Below are 26,001 nucleotides of genomic sequence, written 5' to 3'. Positions count from 1 at the left end.
TGGGGGCAAAATTCACACTGTCTCAAATTACTATTGCTTTGTAATAAGTCTGTTAAGTGACTGTATGTGAGTCTTTTAGCTTTATCCTTCAAGGTAGTTGTGACTGCTCTTTATATTTGCAAATGAATTTTAGAGTAGTATTGTTAGTTTCTGCATATAATAAAAGGAAACCTGGTATTTTGATTAGGATTGTATTGAATCTCTAGATTAATTTGGGGGAGAATTTACATCTTTTATGAAATTGAAACTTCTCAAAGATGAATTTGTTTATTAGTATATTTTAAACTTCAGGATCAAGGCACTTGGTTTTCTGTATTTCATTTTAGGTAACTGATATAATAGTAATAGTATCTTTTATTTAACTTTTTCCAGTGGAAGTGCTTCAGTATAGAAGAATTTTGACTTTGAAGGAAAGAAAGGAGGAATTGCTGCAACCAAGACCTAAGTAGGAAAGTAGTACATAATGGGACTGATGGTGATGGGATAGTTGTCATGGCAGGAATTTGAGGAACTTCTCTTCTGATTACTATTTTTTCCATCAGTAGAATAGAGAACAAAGTCATCAGCTGAAAGTGAGAATGAGTGATGAGTTTTGGAGATGTGAGGAGAGAGAATATGGCATAAAATAATCAACCAGGTGTTGAGTTTAATAAGTTCTTTATAGATCTTGGAAACTAGCCCTTTATCTATGTCATTTGCAAATATCTTCTCCCATTCTGTAGGTTGTCTTTGAGTTTTGTTGACTGTATCCTTTGCTGTGCAAAAGCTTCTTATCTTGATGAAGTCCCAATAGTTCATTTTTGCTTTTGTTTCTTTTGCCTTCGTGGATGTATCTTGCAAGAAGTTACTATGGCCGAGTTCAAAAAGGGTGTTGCCTGTGTTCTTCTCTAGGATTTTGATGGAATCTTGTCTCACATTTAGATCTTTCATCCATTTTGAGTTTATCTTTGTGTATGGTGAAAGAGAGTGGTCTAGTGTCATTCTTCTGCATGTGGATGTCCAATTTTCCCAGCACCATTTATTGAAGAGACTGTCTTTCTTCCAATGGATAGTCTTTCCTCCTTTATCGAATATTAGTTGACCATAAAGTTGAGGGTCCACTTCTGGATTCTCTATTCTGTTCCATTGATCTATGTGTCTGTTTTTGTGCCAGTACCACACTGTCTTGATGACCACAGCTTTGTAGTACAACCTGAAATCTGGCATTGTGATGCCCCCAGATATGGTTTTCTTTTTTAAACTTCCCCTGGCTATTCGGGGTCTTTTCTGATTCCACACAAATCTAAAAATAATTTGTTCTAACTCTCTGAAGAAAGTCCATGGTATTTTGATAGGGATTGCATTAAACCTGTATATTGCCCTGGGTAACATTGACATTTTCACAATATTAATTCTGCCAATCCATGAGCATGGAATATTTTTCCATCTCTTTGTGTCTTCCTCAATTTCTTTCAGAAGTGTTCTATAGTTTTGAGGGTATAGATCCTTTACCTCTTTGGTTAGGTTTATTCCTAGGTATCTTATGCTTTTGGGTGCAATTGTAAATGGGATTGACTCCTTAATTTCTCTTTCTTCAGTCTCATTGTTAGTGTATAGAAATGCCACTGACTTCTGGGCATTGATTTTGTATCCTGCCACGCTACCGAATTGCTGTATGAGTTCTAGCAATCTTGGGGTGGAGACTTTTGGGTTTTCTATGTAGAGTATCATGTCATCGGCGAAGAGGGAGAGTTTGACTTCTTCTTTGCCAATTTGAATGCCTTTAATGTCTTTTTGTTGTCTGATTGCTGAGGCTAGGACTTCCAGTACTATGTTGAACAGCAGTGGTGAGAGTGGACATCCCTGTCTTGTTCCTGATCTTAGGGGAAAGGCTCCCAGTGCTTCCCCATTGAGAATTATATTTGCTGTAGGATTTTTGTAGATGACTTTTAAGATGTTGAGGAATGTTCCCTCTATCCCTGAACTCTGAAGAGTTTTGATCAGGAATGGATGCTGTATTTTGTCAAATGCTTTCTCTGCATCTAATGAGAGGATCATATGGTTCTTGGTTTTTCTCTTGCTGATATGATGAATCACATTGATTGTTTTACGAGTGTTGAACCAGCCTTGTGTCACGGGGATAAATCCTACTTGGTCATAGTGAATAATTTTCTTAATGTACTGTTGGGTCGTACTGGCTAGTATCTTGTTGAGAATTTTTGCATCCATGTTCATCCGGGATATAGGTCTGTAATTCTCCTTTTTGGTGGGGTCTTTGTCTGGTTTTGGAATTAAGGTGATGCTGGCCTCATAGAACAAATTTGGAAGTACTCCATCTCTTTCTATCTTTCCAAACAGCTTTAGTAGAATAGGTATGATTTCTTCTTTAAACGTTTGATAGAATTCCCCTGGGAAGCCATCTGGCCCTGGACTCTTGTGTCTTGGGAGGTTTTTGATGACTGCTTCAATTTCCTCCCTGGTGATTGGCCTGTTCAGGTTTTCTATTTCTTCCTGTTCCAGTTTTTGTAGTCTGTGGCTTTCCAGGAATGTGTCCGTTTCTTCTAGATTGCCTAATTTATTGGCGTATAGCTGTTCATAATATGTTTTTAAAATCGTTTGTATTTCCTTGGTGTTGGTAGTGATCTCTCCTTTCTCATTCATGATTTTATTAATTTGAGTCTTCTCTCTCTTCTTTTTAATAAGGCTAGCTAATGGTTTATCTATCTTATTAATTCTTTCAAAGAGGCATTTTGTTTATTATTTGTTCGTTCATTCATTTATTCATTCATTCATTCATTCATTCATGAGAGACAGAGACAGAGAGAGAGAGAGTGGCAGAGACATAGGCAGAGGGATAAGCAGGCTCCATGCAGGGAGCATGACGTGGGACTCGATCCTGGGTCTCCAGGATCCCGCCCTGGGCTGAAGGCAGCACTAAACCGTTGAGCCACCCTGGGTGCCCTATTTTTAGGCATTTTGTATGAAAATTATAAGATCATTTGAATTTCTAGATGATGTTATATTTTGCTGGTAAGATTTACTTTTACTAACATTTTTTCAGAAGTTTTTATGGCATGCAGCTAGGCTAATAATACTAGGTAGCCCAGGTTACCTTAACCTAATGAGGGACTGAGGTGATCTGAAGCTATACTTTCCTCCTCCTTGGTCTGGTCTATTTCTAGTTTACCTTTATGCTTAGGGTATAGTCCTTTGAATTCCCTCCAGGTTCCTGGTGTGTTTACTGGGGCTGTTTCTTGGTCCTGAATCTATTTTTGTGTCCCACCTATAGAGCTGTTAAAAGCTCTGTTTAGCTTCTCAGTCTCTCAGCCAATGTTTTTTGTTTTTTTAAATATATATATTTTAAAGATCTTACTTTTTTGGGAGAGAGAGAGAGCTGTGCAAGTGAGCTTGAGTTGGCAGTGGGCAGATGGAGAGAAAGAGGGAGAAGCAGACTCCCTACTGAGCAGAGAACATTCTGTGGGGCTCAGCTAAAGTTTTAAGAATCTTCTAATGACGAGGGGGAAAATTAGTCTGAAGTGTGGTCTTACCAGTTTCTTCCAAAGCTCAGCGCTTCAGTTCTGTCTTGAAAGTTCTCCAGTAGTTTTGAGCAGATTACTTTTCTTGTTGTTTTTTCATTCTTAGAAGAAGGTTGGTTTGGAGTGCCTGGTTGCTTCACTCTATTAATCATCTGACTCTTGGTTTGGGCTCAGGTTTTGATCTCAAGGGTTGTGGGATTGAGTGCCAAGTCAGGCTCTATGTTCAGTGTGAAGTCTGCTTGAAGATTCTCCCCCTTTGCCCCTCCCTGTATTTGGATTCACTCATGCTCTCTCACTGTCTAAAATAAATAAATAAATCTTAAAAGGATTGGAGTAACCTACTCAGCCATTGTCCAAAGCGAAATACTAAGATATGGTTTAGCATTCAGAATTTTTCAGATTAAAATATAATATGATGCATATATCTTTTAGTCATTATTGAAATGTATGAATATTTATGTTACCTACTATAGTGCAGGTTTTTATAATGGGAATTGGATGTGATGTGATCTGTTAGGGAGCATGATTTGAATAAGCTGACTCTTTTGGTTTATATATATGTATATATTTTTTAAAGATTGTATTTATTCATGAGAGAGGCAGAGAGAGAGAGGCAGAGACATAGGAAGAGGGAGAAGTAGACTCCTCACAAGGAGCCTGATAGGGAACTTGATCCCAGAACCCCAGGGTCATGCCCTGAGCCGAAGGCTGTTGCTCAACCACTGTGCCACCCAGGCGCCCCTCTGTTGGTTTATATTGCAGTCTTGTGAGAAAACAAAAACATTCTACAGCACAGCTGCTCGTTTGATTGGTTCTCACCAGTGACTAGCTATCCTTCAGTTTCTCTAGGATTCCTTGCTTCCACCGACTTGCTATTCTCTCTGTCTAGAATATACACCCTCATACTTGGGTTTGGATATGAGGCACATTCCCAGGTCAACCCTCCCTAAGTAATAAATTTAGATCTGATAAATGACTTCTTAATTTTAATTCATACAGACTCACTTATATGATAGTTTGATTAATGTCTATTTGCCCCTACTAAACTGTGAATTTTATGAGATCAGAAATCATGCCGTTTTGTTTTTACTATTTTGCCCTCTGTGCCTATTTCAGTGTTTGGAAGTACATTTTTTGCAAGTAGGTGACCAATTAAAAGGTTATCAGTCGTTAGTAGATGTTCAGTTAATGTTTATATGAATGAAGAAATGAAAACATGAAGGAAGATATATAAGCAATGCCATCCTTATGGTAATGATGGTACTGATAAGAATTGAAAACTCATTGCTTTTGAGCAAAAGCCAGATTTAATCAAACAGGGATTTGCATAGTACTTTTAAAGTTTTATGACTATACATGTACAACATTAAAAATACTTTGATAAAATTGTCCTGAGATTTGATTGTGAATGTTTTAGCATTTGTCTTCCTTGTAAATATTTTACCATATGAGTTTGAAAACACTGCTGTCATTAAGAACATGACAAATTGTATCATTGCCAGTCACTGAATTACAGAGATAAATGGAATAAAATAATCCTGTTTTTGAAGGATCTCAGAGGAAAATTACTTGGAATTTATTATACACATATCCACAAAGTAAGATAATATGGTTTACATGAATCTTGATTGATTAGGAGGATTTTATTAAATGGCTAAAAGGAATGGTATTTCATTTAAGTGGATGTTATTATGAAATCATATGGTGCCTTTGTGGATTCATAGATAGTAATTTTGGTGGCGACTAGGGCAGTTTGCAAGAATGGTTTGTAAAGACAGATTGGGGCTACCAGATTATCAGTTCATCCTTTGACATAGAGGCCATCAGAAGCTTTTAAGGATATTCTGTAATGTTAAAGAGGAGAAATTCTGGAGCCACACTCCCTGAGTTCATATTCCAAGCTCTGCCCTTCACTGTGTGTGTGATCTTGGACATATTATTTAGTATCTCTCTGCCTAAGTATTCTTATTTATAAAATGGAAATGATAATTATAACTAAAAAGATTGCACTTTGAATTGAATGAGTTAAGACATACTAGGTATGTAGAAAAAAGTGCTTGGCACATAGAAAAATGCCAGTAAGTGTTGGCTCTTGTTGTTGCTATTATTATATTCATTGAGGAAAAACTCAAAGGTTATAATTGTACTCTTTCAACCAGTTATAGTGGCACAAAAAGATTCAAAAGATGTTTAAGAGGTAAAGTTAACAAAGCTTCAACTTAATTACCAATTTTATATAACCAGGAATTTTAACTAATAAGGGTGCCTATATACAGCATAGAAGCAGTCTTGAAATTTGTGTAACATTTTCATGATTTGCAAACTTATAGAACTTAAATTTTCTAATTTGTGTTTTCTTTTAGATCTTATAGAAAATTTCAGCTGTAGCCCTTGGACTAGAAGCTGAAATAATAGAAGCTGTGTACGATGCATTAGGGTATTGAAGAAAAATAATTTTGAATTAAATATTTGGAATATAAGGAAGGAAAGGTGACTGAAAATGGGGCGGAAGAAAATACAAATCACACGCATAATGGATGAAAGGAACCGACAGGTAAATGAAAATTTTAACTTATTTATAATTGATGTAAAAAGAAAATTTTTTTTAGAGAGGAGCATAGGAGAGGATGGTTGGATTTTTCTTAAATTTAATTTCAAGTCTAAATATTTTTATTTCCAAACTAAATAAAATTTTAACACTTTTAGCTTGTGTGCTTTAAAGAAATTTTTTTTCTTGTTATAGAAATTATACTTGTTAATTATAGAAAACACGGAAAGAAAAAGGTGGTCCCACCACTACTGTCCATTGTGTAGATTTATCATAATAAGCTTAGTCTTCCGTTCATTTGATTGTTTGTTAGTTTTTAACATATTATTATTGTAAATTATCATCTTTATTTTCATAATTAGGTAATACCTAAGTTAACTACAGTTATCAGTGAATGTGTTTGGGTCACTTAAATTTTCTGGTTAACTAAGAAATAATGAGAATTTTTTTATAACTCATTATCACATATATCCCTAGAGTATTTATGTATTGATCTCAGTTTTAATTAATAAAATATATTGAACTTAATTTTCAGTACCAATGTCAGTAAACCCTTACAAATTCAAGATAGTTATAACACTGATAGATGAAGACCAGAAGTTGTAAGAGTTTAGAGCAGAGATTGGCAAACTATAGTCCATCGGCTGGCTGACTGTTTTTATAAATAAATTATTTTTAGAACACTGCCATATGCATTTGTTTACATATTGTCTGTGAGGCTTCCACATTATAACAGCATAATTAAGTACAGCCCATAAGCCTAAAATCTTTACTCTCTGGGCCTTTAAGAAAACGTTTGTCAAGCTCTTGCTTTAAAGGAAAGAAGGAAAAACAGTTTTGTAGAATATTGTAAATAAACTGGTAGTCACAACATATGCAGGAAGGAGAGATGGTGTCTCTGGAAAGGTTGCCTATCAGGAGAGATTTCCAGAAAAGCTGGTTTCTGAAAGCTTACCAGGAATAGAACAGTACTAAAGTTAATTCTTCAGTCTGAGTAGTAATTCACTTGGTAATGTGGATAGAATTGGAGAAAAAAACTAAGCCGAGTAGTTGGTAGAGAAGTTAGTGGAAGTGATTAGAGTTATCAGTGGACCTAACTAAAGAGAACTCTGTTTCATCTCATGAAGATTGTTTAACTAGAGTGTCAGGCTCACACAGTATGATTCTTTATGAAGGTGGATAAAATAGGGGAGTCTGATAAAATAACCATCATTCCAAAGGAATGACTCTAAACAAGGTTGTAAGTAAATGTCCTTTCATAAATCTGTGGATTGTGACAGGTAGAGAAGGCATGGGGGACTTGCTTCATGAACACATGTAATATAAATGTAAAATAGGGTTTATTAAGGGAGTAACATAAAAGCAGAGAACTAGCAAAGTGCATGATATTCCCTGAATTCTCTTATCTCATAGAGTTGTGTTTAAATTCAGCATAGATACACTGGATCTACCAGTGGAAAAGACCCTACATGTTTAAAGAGAAAAAGGAGCTAGAATATGTAAGTGACTGTGTGATGGAACTTTTAAGTTAAGGAAATTATCTTACTAAAAGACCTGGCCACTGTAACTCAACAACTAGAATTAGCCTGTTAATAATGTTAAATTTACCTAAGTCGTCTCTTGCCAAGCTGCCAAATGGGGCAAGGGTGTCTGAATTTCTTCTCAGATGATTTTGGCAAAGAATGCAGAAAACATACAGAAGAGGTAGTTGAACAATTTATTTTTTAGGTTTGGTTAGGCACGGACATAATTTGTCATTTTGAATTTGTGGATTCTGAGTTAAAAGTTTCATTATTCTTGCATTAAAATGGGGGAATAAAAGGTTTCTCTGCAGAAGAGAATTTATGTCATTTATTAATCCAAATGTGAATACCTGCTATATCTGAGAGAGACTGTTAAGCACTGGAAACTCATTAAAAATATATAGCCTATAGAAGAGATTTAACTACATGGCAAGTAGAAGGTAAGCTTAGGTGATGGGAAACTTCATGGAAGAATGACCAACCTCTGATTGGGGTAGTTTTAGGGAGCGATACTGAGGGAGGGAAGAGCAAATAGTTTTTTGATGATTGGATTTTTTGAGCTGGTAAGATAAAAGTCATTAGAACAGTGAATGAAAACCTTGGGAGTGACACTATCATGCACTTTTAAGAGCTGCCTCACCTCACCTCACTTCACTTCTACTTGGAAGCTTTCACTTCACTTCCATTTGGGAGTTTCTGGTGAAATCTTGGGTTTGTCCTTCTTGGTGTAATACATTTTTATTGAAAAAGTAAATTTTGTATTAAAGTGTAACGTAAAAAAAACTGCACAGATCCTAAGTGTGGCTGAGTGAGTTATGGCAAAAAAATACATTACCATGTAGCCAGCATATTTCAGTGCACGACCCTGGAAACTCTCTCTCCTGTCTCCCAGTCTATTATCTCCCTGCCCTAGGGAAGGAAGGCCATTAACTGAACTTCTCACACATAGATTAATTATGCCTGTTGTTGAATTTATGTGGGCAGCATATGTTCCTTTGGCAACATTATGTTTATGAAATTAATATTGCTGTTGCATGTGGGTATATATGTAGATGTATTTTGTACATTTTCATTGATGTATAATTCATTGTGTGGAGAGAACATAATGTATGTACTTATTTTTTTCTATTGGAACTAGACTTTTGGGTTTTCCATGTTGAGACTTGTTACAGAATGCTGTTTTGAATACTCTTACATGTGACACAGGAATACTTAGGTATATACCAAGGTAGACAGTTGCTAAGTCAAAGAGTATACCTTTAATAGCAATAGAGTTTTTAGAAAAAATCACTTTTAGTGATTGTGCTAATTTACAATCTATACTAACATTGTGTGGAAATTACAGTGGCTCTAAATCTTCAGATAGTAGTTTTTATCCCCTTCATTTTAGCTATTCTGGTAGGTGAGCAAAAGTAACATTTTAAGTTTCTGTGATGTTTGGTGAAGTTGATCACCTTTTTCATATTTTTATAGATATCTTCTTTTATGACTTAACCTGTGTACTTCTTTTCCAGTTTTTTTCCCTAGTGGGCTGCCTGTCTTTTTCTTATTAATTATTATTCTGTATATAATATGTTATAAATGTTTTGGTTCATTATGTGTATTACAAGTAACTTCTCTCATATCATGGCTTGCCTTTTCACTTTTTCAATTTTTTTGTTAATGTTTTCCAGTTTACCTTCTTTTTTTCCTTTGACTAACGCTGTTTGTGTGTGTTGAAATATTTACCATAATGATTATTTTTATGCTTTTTTTACTTTTCATGTTTTAGATCTGTTACTCATTTGGAATTTGTTTTTGTATATGATTTGAGGTGCTGGGGTCAAGATTTGTTTTCCTGATAAATATTTGGCTCATCCAGTACGCTCTAAGAACCATCTTTCCTCCACTGCATGACAAGGGTTGCCTTTGCCTGAATCATGTAATTCTACACACATGGGGCTGTTCTTTTTTTCTTTTTTAAAGCTTTTATTTATTTATTCATGAGAGATACAGAGAGAGGCAGAGACATAGGCAGAGGGAGAAGCAGGCTCCCTGTAGGGAGCCTGAGTCAGAACTTGATCTCAAGACCCTGAGGCAAAGGCAGACAACCACTGAGCCACCCAGGAGCCCTGTGGGGCTGTTTCTGAACTCTGTTTTGCTCCTTTGCTTATTTTATATCTTTGCTTAGTTCTGCACTATTTTAGTTAGTATAATATTTGGTAACAAATTTTCTACCATGATGTTGTGTATGACTTAGTGGTTGTTTTTGCTGTTTTTCTTTCCAAATAAAACCAAGTGTCAAATCAATATTCACCAAGAGAACAAAAAACCTTACTGGAATTTAGGTTGTTTTTTTTGTTTTTCATTAAATGTATGGAATGATTTAGGAAGAACTGAAATCTTTACAATACTAAGTTTTGTAATCCATGGTAATGGTTATCTTGCATTTGGTTTTTGTTCATTCTTTCCATAATGTTTGATGGTTTTCAATGTACAGATCTTACACATTTCTTACTTTATTTTTAGGTATTGGATTTTTTTGTGTGTGTCATTATGTTTTTTCCCCAGATTTTATTTTCTGTATGGTTGTTGAGTATATAAAATTATAGTATACGTTTTTAATGTTGATTTTGTGTCTAGCAGTTTTGCATAATTCATTTTCAAAATTCACTTATTTCTAATAGTTTATATGTGCATTTTTTGGATTTCCTGTGTAAATAGTCATGTTGTCTGCAAACAGTGATTTACTCTTTTTGAAATCCTTTGATTTTTTTTATTACATTATCTCATTTTATTGCATTAGCTAGGACCTCTAGTATAATGTTGAGTGAAAATGGAGATAGTAGGCATCCTTTGTCTGATTCTTGACTTTTTGAAGAAACATTTGATATTTGATCATTAATTATGATATTTACTGAGAGCTTTTTTTTTTTAATAAAAAAGAGGATCCTCTTTATCAGAATAGAAAAGTTTTCTATTTCTAATGCCACTATTTCTTATACTGAATCAGTATTGAATTTCATCAAATGCTTTTTCTGAGTTTATGTAGATGATTCTGGGTATTTTTCTTCCCTTTTTTCTTTAATGTGGTATCCTATATTGGTTGATTTTCAAATGTTAAAGCACCATTCTTGAAATACACCTTGTGATGTGTTAACCTTTTTATATATATCACTTGATTTGATTTGCTCATGTTCCATTTTGGATTTTTACAAGTATGTGCATATGAGTCTCAGATATTTTTTTTGTAATGTCATTGTTAGGTTATCACAAGTTATGCTGGTTGGGAAGTGATCTTTCTTGTTTTCTGCAGAAGTTTGTGTAATAGTAATATATTTCTTCTTTAAATACTTGGAAAACTTTACTGGTAAATCTATTTGTACTTAGAGTGTGCTGTGAGTGTTTTTTAAAAATAAATATTTAACTTATTTAATGGAGAAAAATGATTCATATTTTTCTACTTTTTCTGTCAATTGGGTAAATTGGGTTTTTAAGGAATTGTCTATTTTTTTTTTAATTTTTTAAATTTTTAAAAAAGACTTTATTTATTTATTCATGAGAGAGAGAGAAGAGGCAGAGACACGGGCAGAGGGAAAAGCAGGCTCCATGCAGGGAGCCCGATGTGGGACTCGATCCTGGGTCTCTGGGATCACACTCCAGGCCGAAGGCAGCGCTAAACTGCTGAGCCACCTGAGCCACCGGGGCTGCCCTGTTCTTATTTTCTTCCTATTGCTCATACTCTTATATTCTGTCTTCCTGTTCCTTATATTGTTACTTTGTGTCTTTTTTTCTTGATCAGTCTTGCTGAGAGTATGTCAGTTTCTAAGAATGAACTTTTTAGTTTGCTAAAATATTTTTATCATCAGCCGTTTTATTTTATTTTTTAACTATTTATTTTTGTTTATTTATGATAGACATAGAGAGAGAGGCAGAGACACAGGCAGAGGGAGAAGCAGGCTCCATGCAAGGAGCCCGACGTGGGACTCAATCCGGGGACTCCAGGATCATACCCTGGGCCAAAGGCAGGCGCGAAACTGCTGAGCCATCCAGGGATCCCCTCATCAGCTGTTTTAAATGTCATTTATTTCTGTCTTTTCTCCTCCTCTTGGACAGTTTTTTTTTTTTTTTTTTTGACATTAATCATTGACTTTTCAGCCTTTCTCTCCTTCCTAACAAATCCTAGAGGACTATGTTTTCCCCTGTAAGCAGTGATTGAGCTGTGTCTCACAGAGTGTCATAATGAAGATTTTTCATCTTTGTTGTTATTCTGCTGAAAATATTTTCAAATTTAAACTGGATTTCTTTTTTTAATGCATGAATTATTTGGAAATGTATTGTAAAATCTCTAAGAAATTAGAGATTTTTAAGCTTTTTGTTACTGATATTTAGCTTAATTCTGGTATGTTTAGAGAATGTGCTCCAAATGATTGAGGTTGTTTGAAATATGTTGAGGCTTGTTTTAGGATCCAGGCTTTTGGTCAGTTTTGGTAGGTGTTTTATTTGGCCTTGAAAGACCATGTTGTTGTTTTTGGTTACTGTAGTGTGCTTATGTGAGGAGCAGGGCCACAGAAGAGAAAATTATATTAGGTATCTTTTTTTTTTAATTTTTTATTTATTTATGATAGTCACAGAGAGAGAGAGGCAGAGACATAGGCAGAGGGAGAAGCAGGCTCCATGCACCGGGAGCCCGATATGGGATTCGATCCCGGGTCTCCAGGATCACGCCCTGGGCCAAAGGCAGGCGCTAAACTACTGCGTCACCCAGGGTTCCCTATATTAGGTATCTTAATTGTGTTTCTTAGGCCTACAGAAGGACTGTACCTTTCTGATTATTTGGTTGCTTGTCCTGTCAACTACTGATAGATGTTGTTGGGCTGTGTTGAGGTCTTTGTAAGATTATGGACATGTCTATTTCTCTTTGAGTTTCAGGTTTTACTTTATGCATTTTGGAGCTATGTTATGAGTTGAATATAAATTTAAGCTCGTTCATATCTTCTGGATGGATGGACATCTTCAGCATTAGGAAATATCTTTTTTTATTATAGCTACTACTGTTTGCCTTCAAGGTGTTTTATATTAGTATACCTTATATTAGCTTTCTTATGCTTAGTATTTGCTTGTTATATCTTGTATCCTCTTCAGCTTTTCATTATCCTTATATTTAGGGCAAATTTCTTCTAAGATTTGAACTCTATCCCATTATATAATCGTAGTCTTTTTAAGAAGAGTATTTTGGGGCACCAGGGTGGCTCAGTGTCAGTTAAGTAGCCACTCTTAATTTTAGCTCAGGTCATGATCCTAGAGTCCTGGGGTTGAGCCCCACATTGTTGTTGGCTTTCCTCTTAGTGGGAAGTTGGCTAAAGGATTCTCACTGCTTCTGCCACACCCCCACTTGTGCTCTTTTTCTCTCAAATCTTTAGGGAAAAACAGTATCTTAAATTTAATCGCGTGTATATATATATATATATATATATATATTTTTTTTTTTTTTTTAGGTTCCTTTTTCTTCCTCATTGGCCAACTTTTTTATTTACATTTTTTATTCTTTTCTAGTAATTTTCTTCAACGCATGTTTTTTTGCCTTTCTTTTAGTGGCTTGTCCTGGAAATTAAAGCATGTATTCTTGACTTATTTCAATATAGCTGGTAATAACACACATTACTTCTTTTACCTCTTCCCTGATTTTAGATCCTTATAGCATACTTGGTTCTGTTTATACTTCCTGCTTATTGTGTTCCTGTTACCAAGCATTTTAATGTGATAAATTAATTAAAACTCAAAGTTTTATACAGTCAGTATTCATATATACACACATAAATACACACTGATCTGCCTCACTTTTCACTACTTTCTTCCTTTATGTTTCTTTTTTTTTAATATTTTATTTATTTATTTATGAGAAACAGAGACATAGGCAGAGGGAGAAGCAGGTGCCCTGTAAGGAGCCTAATGTGGGACTTGATCCCAGATCCTAGGATCACACCCTGAACTGAAGGTAGATGCTCAACTGCTGAGCCCACCCAGGCATCCCTTTATGTTTCTATCTGGGATTAGTTTCTTTCTTCCTAAAGAACTCCCTTTCTTATTTCTTTTAGTGCAAGTCTTTGATGATCTTTATCTGAATATGTTTTTATTTCATCACTGTTTTTAAAAACTGCTGTATTGACATTAAAATTCACATCTCTTACATTCACCATTTAAAAAGAAAATGTACACTTTAGTGTTTTTTTTTTTTTAGTATAGTCACAGAGTTGTGCAAACATCACCATTTTCTTCTAGAACACTTTTTAAAAAGTTTGAGAGAGCATGCATACATGTGAGTGGGGAGGAGCAGTGGGCGCGAAGGAGAGGGAGGAAGAATCTGAAGCAGACTCTGCGCTAAGCAGAGGGCTCAGTCCCAGGACCCATAAGATCATGTCATGACCTGAGCAGAAACCAAGAGCCAGATACTTAACTGACTGAGCCACCCAGGCACCTCTTTCCAGAAGATCCTTATCACCCCTAAAAGAAACCTTATAGTTATTAGCAGTCACTCTCCATTCCCCTTCCTCCATATATGTCTAGCCTTAGGAAGTCACTAATAACCTATTCTATTTTTATAAGTTTGCTTATTTAGGATATTTCATATAAGTCAAATCATATACTATGGATCTTTTGTGATTGTCTTTTTTTGTATAACATAGTGTTTTTATGGTTCATTTATGTTGTAGAGTATATTAGTACTTCATTCTTTATTTTGACTGAATAGTCAATGAATATACTACATTTTGTTTATTCATCAATTGATGAACATTTGGTTGTTTCCACTTGCTGGCTGTTATGAATAATGCTATGTGCATTCATGTACACGTTTTTGTGTAAATATATATTTTCATTTTTCTTGGATTTTTACCTAGGTGTGGAATTGCTGGGTCATATGGTAAGTCTAAAGTTTAACATTTTGAGAAACTACCAGACAAAGTTGTCTGTGTCATTTTGCTTTCCATCAGCAGTATATTCCAGTTTTCCCACACCCTTGCCTGCCAACACTTGTTATGTTTACCTTTTTGATTATAGTCATCCAGGTGGGTGTGAACTGGTATCTTACAGTTTTGATTTGCAGCTCTCTGATGACTGTGCTGAACATATTTTCATGTTTGTTAGACATTTGTTTTCTTCTTTAGAGAAATGTCTGTCTATTCCAATTCCTTGCCCAATTTTGTTTTTTATGGAGTTGTATTATCTTCATTCTGAAAACTTTTTTTTTTTTTTTTTAATATTTTACTTATTTATTTGGGAGAGAGAGCATATGCGTGAGTGAGGGGATGGATAGAGGGAAAAGGCAAGAAGCAGACTCCCTCCTGAAGCATGGAACCTGACTCGGCACCATCCCAGGACCCTGAGATCATGACCTGAGCCAAAGTCAGATGTTTAACTGACAGCCACCCAGACATCTCTGGAAAGCTGTTTTCTTTTCTTTTTAAAAAGATTTTATTTATTTGAGTGAGAAAGAGCCAGTGAACATGAGTAGGGTGGTGGGGGGATAGAGGGAGAGGGAGAAGCCAACTCCTCATTGAGCAGAAGGCCTCATGCAGGGCTTGATCCCAGGACCCTGGGATCATGACCTGAGCTGAAGTGAGACGCCTAACTGAGCCACCCAGGTGCCCTGAAAGCTGTTTTCACTAGTTATAGAATTCTAGATTGACAGTTAATAGTCTCTTAATACTTTGAAACCATTTTCTTCCAACATCTGTCACTTTTATCTTTGGAGAGACCAGCTTTCAGTATTTCTTTGCCCTTTTTTGAAGATAATATACTGTCTCCCCGTTATTTTTAAGTTTTTTAGTTTTTCATTAGTAAATTTTTTTATTATGATGTCTTCAGAGATTGTTTATGCTCATTCATTTCTCCTCTGGGATTCCAATTACATGTAACTTAGTCCTTTTGAGTACGTCTCATATATTTCTTACGCTGTTTTCTTCTTTAATTTTTTTTTCTCTGTTCTCCCATTTGAATGTTTTATGGTGGGTGATCTGTTTTCTAGTAATGTTTTCTGTGTTCTAGTAAACTTATTTCTGGTTTTTAAAAATTAGCTTTTAAAATACCTAGTAATTTACTAATTTCTGGTATATTTTCAACTATAGAATTTCTTTTTATAGATTTCACTTCTCTGGTGAAATTGCCCTTTTTTTCCACATATTTTCTCCATACTTTCCACTATTTTTTTGAAAGTAGTAATCATGGAGTTTTTGTCTGCTAACCCCTATGTTTAATTACCTGTAGGTTCATATCTGATCCCTTTTTTCTCTTCATTTTCAATTATATGGTCATTTCTTTTGACATGTCTTGTGGTTTTTTATGAGCCATCAGATACTGTATATGAAAGTTACCATAGATGTTCCATATTATGGTACTTTCCTGCAGAAATGGTTTACTCCTTTCTCTTACCATTGAAATTACCATTCCTACTGAATATCTTAGGCCAGCTAGGGATTGACCTGAGTTGAGGCTAGGTTGTAGTTTTGATGAAGGTTTTGGTTGCCCTTCAAGGAGGCTACTTTTAGGAGTAGCCTTTCAAAGATTTTGGCATTGATCCCAGTCTGTTCTTGGGGCCCAGTCCATGGAGTATTTCTTAAATTTCTTGTTTTCTCAGGAAGATTACAGAAAACTCTACTTTGCTTTTCTGAGGCTTTTGCTTTTCTTTTAACTTCCTACCTCATTCAGTCTCAGAATGACCACCTCTGTTGCAACTCCTCCCTTCTCACTAGTTTATTGACCCCTGGATTTTCTGTTTTCAACTTCTAGGGTGAAAGCTCTCTATCAGTAGCAACCCACTGTCCAAACAGAGGTTAGATCCTTAATCTTCCTGTATCCAGAATCTGTAAAGGGCTGCCGGGGAAAAGCAGCTGCAGAGCACCATTTCACATCTGTCAGGTTCTCACCCCTCTAGAATCTTGACAACTTAAATTCTTTCTTCAGCAGCTTTCCAGTTGTTGTATTTTGTTCTGTTTTCTGGTTGATCTCAGTGGGTTGTTTGGTCTTCTACCAGTTACTTCATCTTACCTAGAAGATTTGTCCATTTCTTTCTACATTTTATTAGTTCAATACATAATGTTTTATATATTTTGGGACTACATCTCAATTAGGCTCATACATATTTTGAATTATTTTACCTTTTTTGTGAATTTTTCAATATCGATCTTCTCTATTCTTTTTTATTTTAAACTTAATTTATTCATGAGAGACACACAGGGAGAGGCAGACATAGGCAGAGGGAGATGCAGTCTCCCTTTTGCAAAGAGCCTAATGTGGGACTCGATCCTGGGACTCCGGGATCACGCCCTGAGCTGAAGGCAGATGCTCAACCACTGAACCACCCAGGCGTCCCAATCTTCTCTATTTTCAGTGAGACATGCTTATTTTAAGTCTACTTTATTTTACATTAACTTAGCCATACCTTTCTCTCATCTAGTGTTTTCTCAGTAGGTCTAGCTCTCTGCATTTACTTTCAACCTTACTATGTTCTTATATTTAAGTATGTTTTATAAATAGCATATGGCTGGATTTTAATTTTTAAAGTCTAGTCTGATAACTCTTGACAGTTTACTTGGATTTTATTCTTTGTTATTGTTTGTATATTTGGACTATTTTATACCATCTTATTCATTTCAACTTGAGGGCCACAAGCATCAAAAATGTCACAATCATATCATTCCTTATATCCTTAACTCCTCAGATTGCAGCTTTACATAGAATCCCCCAAGGAAAAGAATGTTGGAAGAAGATACTTTCTCTAATGGATATCTACCAACCTCTTTTTTTTTTTTAAGATTTTTTTTTAAGGCTTTTAATTTTTTTTTTTTTTTTTTTTTTTTAGGATTTATTTAGTTTGGGGTGGGGGCATGAGTTGGGAGAGGGGCAGAGGGAGAGAATCTTTGAAGCAGACTCCCCTCTGAGTGAGGAGCTGGATGTGGGGCTCAATCTCACAAACCATGAGATTAGGATCTGAGCTGAAACCAAGAGTCAGATAGATGTTCAACTGACTGAGCCACCTGGGTGCCCCAACCTTGGAGGTTTTGATTAAGAATGGTTGGGAAGCCAATGCCAGAGGTAAAATATTTTTTAAAAAATGAATGTTGAGAAAGAACAACAGCAAAATATTCCCATAAAATCCTATTCATGTCTCCCAAAGAGAAATTCACACAGGTCCATAATGGAATAATGGAAAATAGGAAATAAAATAAAATAATGGAAAAAAGGAAAAAAATCATGTTTCCTGTTGGACATTTTCACACCCAAGTTTTACATATATAGTTAGATTTTTACAGCACTAAAGTAAAGCCACCAGGGGGAAAATACAAAAGGTGTGTTCTGCTCTGTAAGTCCAATTCATCTTCACGTTGGTTCTCATTTCCCTATCCATGTTTTTTTTGACTCCCTTCCCAACTAGTGCTTCTGTGATGCTCTGATGTTATTTTGGAGGACATTTGTTTGTACCAGCATTGCTGTCAATCCCTGTTATGAGGTGGCTGGTAGAAGATGAGAGGCATAAACTGAACTGATACTGCTCTTTTTCTTTTGTTGTGTTTATTTTTAAAGTTGGCTTCCATGCATAGTATGGAGCCCAATGTAGGGCTTGATTTCATGACCCTGAAGTTGAGACCTGAGTTGAGATCTAGAGTCGGATGCTTAACCAAACGAGGCACTCCTGAAAATGCTCTTTTTAAAATTTATCTTCTCATGGCCCTGCTAGTGGTTTCTTTTTCAGGCTACAGGCCTCCACATACAACAGTCCTGTTGTATACAAGTCCATATTCCAGCATAATGTGGAGTTTCTCACACTTTTCTCCACTATTCCTTAGGACCCATAATACTTTTAGTTCCACTGGGTTAATTTTTAAGATTTTATTTATTTGAGAGAGAGAGAGAGAGAGAGCAGGCACGAGCAGAGGGAGAGGCAAAGGGAAAGGAAGAAGTAGGCTCCCTGCTGAGGGAGGGCCTCAGGTGGGCCTCGATCCCAGGACCCTGAGATCACAACCTGAGCCGAAGGCAGATGCTTAACCAACTGAGCCACTCAGGTGCCCCACAACTGGTTTAATTTTGAGGGAGGTAGATCCTTTGTCAACATCTTGTTAGAAATCCCAATTTGCTATTTTTTAATATTATTAAAATTGGTAGTTGTATTCTGTCCTTTAATCCTAATTTCCACAATTACTTAATCATAGTTCTAAATTGAAAGGATTCATTGATTATCAGTGGTTCTTTACTGTGGCTTTTGTATTCTTTTGTTGTTTTAATCTGTTTTCTGGTTTATGAATTAATTCAGAGAATATTTTAGCACCACTCAGTGCCATGTGGCATTTTAGAAGCTGAGAATGCAGCATTAAACAAGACTGAAAAAAGTCCCAGTGTTTTTCAATTTATATTTTACTTAGATGACTAGATTTTTTTCAGCAAGTGTTTTATTTTGTTTTTCTTCCAAGAAGGGCTTGTGGGTGCTATATTTCCTTAGTATTTTTATGTTTGAAAATGTTCATTACTTTATACTTGAAGTATGACTTGGCTTGGTATAACATTCTAGGACCCCATTCCTTTTCCCTAGAACATTGCAGAGATTTTTTTCAAGGCATTCTGGCTTTAAGTTTGCCAGCCTCATACTGAGTATATTTTTCTCTTTTCCTAACAAGTGACTTGACATTCAATAACTGAACCAGAATATGCCATTGCATTTGATTTCTTATCATTTTTGCATGTGTTTGGAAAGTTTGTGGCTTAATATTGTTTTATTTTTTTTTTTAATTTTTAAATTTGGTATGGCTATACTTTCTCTTTTTTTAATTTTAATTCCATTGCAGTTAACATGTTATGTTCGTTTCAGATGTACTATCCAGTGGTTCAGAGTCCCATATATTACTCAGTACTCATCAAGATAAGTGTACTATTAATTTCTCTTCACCTATTTTACCCAACCCTCTACCCTACCTCCTCTCTGGTAACCGTCTGTGTTCTCTAACTTAGTCTGTTTTTGATTTGTCTTTCATTTTTTTCTTTATTCATTTGTTTTGTTTCTTAAATTCCACTTGTGAGTGAAATCATATGGTATTTGTCTTTGCCTGACTGGCTTATTTTGTTTAGCAGTGTACTCTCTAGATCCATCCATGTTGTTGCAAATGGCAAGATTCCATTCTTTTTTTATGGCCGAATAATATTCCGTTATTTATATATACCACATCTTCTTTATCCATTCTTCAATTCACAAACACTTGGGCTGCCCTCATAATCTGTGAATAATGCTGCAGTAAACATAGGGGTGCATATATCCGTTCAAATTAGTGTTTTGTATTCTTTGGGTAAATACCCAGTAGTGTGATTACTGGATCATAGGGTAGTTCTATTTTGTTTTTTGAGGAACCTCCATACTGTCTTCCACAGTGGCTGTACCAGTTTGCATTCCCACCAAGAATGCATGCACAAAGGGTTCCTTTTTTCCACATCTTCACCAATGCTTACTGTTTCTTGCATTTTTTATTTTAAACATTCTGACAGGTGGGTGATTATCTTATTGCAGTTTTGATTTGCATTTCCATGATGAGTGATGTTGAGCATCTTTTCATGTGTCTGTTGGCCATCCAAATGTGTTCTTTAGAGAAAATGGCTGTTCATATCTTCTGCCTATTTTTTAATTCGATTATTTGTTTTTTGAATGTTGAGTGGCATAAGTTCTTTATATACTTAGGATACTAACCCCTTATTAGATATGTCGTTTGCAAATATCTTCTCCCATTTAGTAGGTTGTCTTTTAGTTTTGTCAGCTGTTTCCTTTGCTGTGCAGAAGCTTTTTATTTTGATGTAATCACAATTGTTTAGTTATGTTTTTTTTTAAATTTTTGTATCTTTTGCCTCAGAAGGCATATCTGAAGGGATATTGCTATGACCAGTGTCAGAAAAGCTACATGTAAAAAAATGAAACTGGACTTCCTTAGAGTATACACAAAAATAAACTCAAAATGGATTAAGGACCTACATATAAGACCTGAAACCATAAAAATTCCAAAAAAGAGCACAGGCAGAAATTTCTCTGACATTGTTTTATGTTTAAACAAATATTTTTTTTATTTCCAATTGTTCCGTGCTTTTTTAGTATACTTGGTGTCTATTGACCATACCCAACATCTTCATTCATTTTAATTTTTATTCTTTGAATTTCCTTATTGTGGCTTTAATCCTTGTTATGATTTCTCTTTTTCCTGGTTCTTTTCTGAGTGATAGTAGCTCATTTTTTAGGTCATTATATTGTATCTTTGGCAGTGATGTTAGGTACAAGTTAACAAAAGCGGCTTTTTAAAAAGATTTTGTTTAGAGAGAGAGAGTGCTCAAGAGTGTGAGCCAGTGGGAGGGGCAGAGGGATAAGCCGACTCCCCACTGAATGTGGAGCCTCACGCTACATGGGCTCAATCCCAGGACCCTGAGATCATGACCTGAGCTGAAGTCAGACACTTAAACTCACTGAGTGACCTAAGCGCCTTAAGAAGCTTTTCTTTAAAATTCCCTTTTATGTTTTGTTTTGTTTTGTTTTATATCCCTTCCTATTCTGCATTTAAAACAGGATTGCTACAAGTTTTTCTTCCTCACTTCTTTCATGGCCTTCCCACACTTTTGAATCTTACAGCACTAATCAAAGGATCTTTTTCTAAACCTTTACAGGCTGTGACATTGCCACTTTTGTGAAGAATCTCATTTGTATTTAAATTTCTCCAGATGAAACCCAAATTTGGCAGAGGAAAACTTATGTTTTAGAGGCCTTTTTTGTCCCTTGAAGAAAACCCATGGTCATTGGTTCATTCATGTTTTAGTGACTTTAAAAAGGAGTAAACATGGCTTCATTCTTCCATTTTGAATTGAAAATAAATATGATTTCTGTTGAGGTTAAAAATAAATTTATGTCATTTTAATGTTTTGAAATCTTCAGCTTTAATATAGTATTTGTCTTGAGATAGTAAATTGAATATTGAATTGTAATTAATGTAGTCAGTCTTCTCTAGCCTAATTGTAAGTTATCTGCTTCACATGAAATTTATGAGCTGAAATGTAGCTGTATTGCAACATTACTAATAGTGTATACTAATTAGACTCTGACTGATACTCACTTTTGGATATCTTAGAAAACTGATGTCTAGAAGGAAAATATCTGTATGACAACCAAAAATTTCTAATTGTAAATGCTAAGGTAGAGGCAAAATGTAGACTCCAAAGGCTTATTTTCTTCCTTTGTATCTTGTTACTTTGTTACAATCTAATATTCTGGGCAGAATGGTTTTACCTTAAACTGTAATCAATATCTTTTCATTCTTCCTCCTGTTTTCACCCCCTTGAATTCCGTTTCCTTTTTGTTTGCTTCCAAAATCTATTTGTAAAAACAAACATTTCAATAGATGTACATATTTTTTTTACTTGTAATTTGTTTTTCATATTGAGAACTTGAAAATACCAAACATAGGCCAGTATTCAAAAATACTTCATAAAAAGTATTTTGGATGTGTGGCCAACTTTTATATAAATAAGTACCATAAGCAGGCTGGATTGTTTTCGCCTAATAATTTTTCCAGTCAAACGAAAGTTTAAATTAAAAAAAAAAAACAAACTTTTCTCTCAACCATACTTTTACTTAGTTCACTAGCAAATAGGATATTTCTATGGTCATATGATATTTAGCACTTTGTACTCTTTATACTGAGAAATACAAAGGCATTACAACGTTTTAAGAATTTAAGGAGATAGAGCTCTATAAAATTATGATAATAAATAGTTAAGTGCTAAGACCTGTAGATATTAAATGCATTTGATGTTACCAAAGGAAGAAAATAGACATTGTGTGTAAATAGAATGAAAACTATTAAATTATACTACATTTTAATTTTATTATACTACATAGGAAATGAAATTTACTAAGAAATAAGGAACATCTTTCATTTGTACAGCGAAATGCATTTTCATTGTTGCTTCTCTTTTACACGTATGGGTTATATCTGTAATATAATAGTACAGTCACTTAATTTTATGCATGTGAAAAAACTTTGTAAACAATTATTATTTTTTTAAAGATTTGTTTGTTTATTTATCTATTTATCTGTCTATCTATCTATCTATCTATCTATCTATCTATCTATCTATCTATCTATCTATTTGTGATAGAGAGAGGCAGAGACACAGGAGGAGGGAGAAGCAGGCTCCATGCCGGGAGCCCAACGCGGGACTCGATCCCGGGACTCCAGGATCGTGCCCTGGGCCAAAGGCAGGCGCTAAACCGCTGAGCCACCCAAGGATCCCCAGAAACAATTATTTTGAATCGTATTAGAGATCCTCAGCTTCTTCAGTAGCTATTGTAATGATTAATGTTCAGTTTAAATCAGTGATTAGACAAAGTTCATGGAAGGGAAAACATATCATAGCTGATGGTAAAAAGAGAAAATACTGCAATTAACATTGTTTCACAATTCTAAAGACTATTTAATGGTATACTTGTGGACTTTATTCTCTTTTTTTTACCCATTTTATAAATAGACTTTATTTTTAGAGCAGTTTCAGATTCACACAAAATCAAGCAGAAAGTAGAAAGTTCACTTACACTCTGTGCTCCCACAAAATGCAGTTCCCCCACTACCAGCATCTCACATCAGAGTGTTGTACATTTTTTAAAATTGTCAAAGCTATATTGACGTATTACTGTCCAAGGTCCATGGTTTACTTTAGGGTTCACTCTCAGTGTTATGCAGTCCTTGGGGTTTTGAATGTATAATGTAGTTTCACTGCCCTAAAGAATCCTCCTTCCTGCTAACCTCTGAAACCACTTGTCTCTTTATTGATCACAGTTTTGCCTTTTCCAGAATTTTATATAGTTCATATAGTAATTAGTGTTTTCAAATTGTTTTCTTCTATTAGTAATAATACATATAACGTTCCCAGCTGTCATTTCATGGCTTGATAGCTCATTTCTTATTAGAGTTGAATAATATTCCATTGTCTGGATATACAGTTTGTTTATTCACCTACTTAAGGAAATCTTGGTTGCTTCTACCTTTTGGCATTTATGAATAAAGTTACTGTCAATATCCATGTGCAGGTTTTCATGAAGGCAGAAATTTTCAACTCATTTGGGTAAATACCAGAGTGGGATTGTTGGGTATATGGTAAGAGTATATTGAGTTTTATAAAAAACTGACATTCTGTCTTCCAAAGTGGCTGTACTGTTTTGTATTCCCACCATCAATGAATGAGTGTTCTTGTGTTTTTCCACATTTTTTGCCAGAATTTAGTATTCTTGGTGTTTTTCATTTTTGCCATTTTAGTAAGGCATGTTGTAGTATCTCATTGTTAAATTTGCAATTCCTTAATGCCATGTGATGTTGAGTGTCTTTTCATATGCTTTTATACCATCTGTATAATCCTTTTCGTTGAGCTATCTATTCACATCTTTTTCCCATTTTTATTTTTATTTTTAGAGAGGGAAGGGGGTGGCGGAGGGGAAAGGGAGAGAACGAATCTTAAGCAGGCTCCATGCCCAGTGCAGAGCCATACATGGGGCTTGATCTCACAACCCTGAGATCATGGCCTGAGCTGAAATCAAGATCAGATGCTTAACCAACTGAACCACCCAGGCACCCTTTTTTGCCCATTTTTAGATTGAATCGTTTTTAAATGTTGATACAGCCATGCATACTTGGGCATAATCCCACTTGGTGATGGTATACATATTTCTTATATATTGTTGGATTCTCTTAAATACTGTTGAGTATTTTTACATCTATGTTTATAAGAAGTGTTGGCCTGTAGTTTTATCTTTTTGTAATGTCTGTCTGGTTTTGATATTTAAGGTTGTCTTGGCCTTACAGAATAAGTTAGGAAGTATTGCCTCTGCTTCTGTCTTCCAGAAGAGATTGTAAAGTGTTGGTATAATTCCTTAAATGTTTGATAGAAATCGCCAGTGAATCCGTCTGGGCTTGGTGCTATTTTCAAAAGTTGTCCACTACTGATTCCATAATAGAGGGTCTGAATAGGCTTGTATCCATTTCTTCTTGTGTGACTTTTGGCAGTTTGTGTCTTTCAAGGAATTGATCTGTTTAATTTATCAAATTTGTAAGCATGGAGTTATTCATATTATTCCTCTATTAATCTTTTTTAGTGTCAGTGGGATCCGTAGTTGGGATTGAGTTGTTGTATCACTTCTTTCATTTTTAATATTAATAATTTGTGTCTTTTCTCTTTTCCTTATTTAACCTGGCTAGAGGTTTATCAATTTATTTATTTTTTCCCCCAGAGTCAGTATTTGGTCTTGTGGGTTTTCCCCAATTGATTTCTTATTTTCTATTTAATTGATTTCTGCTCTAATTCTTACTATTTTGTCTGCTTTCTTTGGATTTAATTTGTTCTTCTAATTTCTTAAGGTAGTAGCTTAGATTATTGATTTTAGATCTTTCTTTCACAGTTTATGCACCTAATACTAATTTTCCTCTAAGCATTGTTTTCACTGCATCTCAAAACTTGAGTTGTATTTTTATTTTCATTTAGTTCAAAATAGTTTTTAATTTCTCTTGAGATCTCTTCTTTGATGCAGGTGTTATTTAGAAGTATGCTGTTTAAGGATTTGGGGATTTTCCAGTCAGCTTTCTGTTACTGATTTATTTCATTTATCATCATCTGAGAACCTGTGTTATGTGATTTCTAGTCTTATAACTTTGTCAAGGTGTTTTATAGTCCAGAATGTGGTCTATCTTAGCGAATATTCCCATGTGAGCTTGACAGTAATGAGTATTCTTCTGTTTTTGGATGAAGTGACTGTCAATTATATTCAGTTGCTTAATGATTCTGTTGAGTTTAGTTATGCCCTTACTGCTTTTCTTCCTGTTGGAACTGATATTCAGCATTTCTGATAGAAATGTAGTAAACAAAATGTAGTTTAATTTAATACTTCTCACTAAATTTAGGTAAAATGTCTGTTTTCTTCTCTTTGGTAACATCAAACACATTTAATATCTACATGTCTTATGTTGAAGTTTCTTCCTATAATAGTAAATTTCTCTATATTTCCTTGAAGTTTTGTCAGTTTGCCTCACATATTATGCTTTGTTGTTAGGTTCATATGCTTTAAGGATTGTTACGTCTTCTGGAGAATTGACTCCTTTATCATTGTGTAATGCCCCTCTTTGTGATAATTTTCCTTGCTCTGAGGTCTGCCCTGCTGGAAATTAATGTAGCTGTGTTAGTTTTGATTGATGCTAGCAAAGTATTATTTTTCTCTCCTTTACTTTTATTGTTCTATGTGTCTTTTATTGTTCTATGTGTCTTTTATTGAAAGTGGGTTTGTTTGTTTTTTTTAAGATTTTATTTATTTATTCATGAGAGACACACAGAGGCAGAGACATGGGCAGAGGGAGAAGCAGGCTCTCTGCGGGGAGCC

At 35.0% G+C, this 26,001-nt stretch overlaps 1 protein-coding gene across 16 annotated transcripts in view; it reads left to right on the top strand.

The window, feature by feature from the left end:
- The window catches only part of MEF2A (myocyte enhancer factor 2A), a 190,052-nt gene that overhangs the window by 64,339 nt on the left and 99,712 nt on the right, over positions 1–26,001 (top strand). For all 16 annotated transcript variants that reach the window (XR_005356926.1, XM_038532687.1, XM_038532686.1 and 13 more), the window contains one exon: positions 5,879–6,069. Coding sequence is in view for 14 of the 16 variants with exons in the window: in XM_038532687.1 (XP_038388615.1) it covers positions 6,016–6,069 (54 nt within the window). In the remaining 2 variants the exon portion in view is untranslated. The remainder of the gene's footprint in view (positions 1–5,878; positions 6,070–26,001) is intronic.

Source organism: Canis lupus, chromosome 3 (assembly GCF_011100685.1).
Source record: "Canis lupus familiaris isolate Mischka breed German Shepherd chromosome 3, alternate assembly UU_Cfam_GSD_1.0, whole genome shotgun sequence".
NCBI lineage: Eukaryota > Metazoa > Chordata > Mammalia > Carnivora > Canidae > Canis > Canis lupus.
Note: the sequence above shows the minus strand (reverse complement) of the source record. Positions and strands in the feature narration are given on the sequence as shown.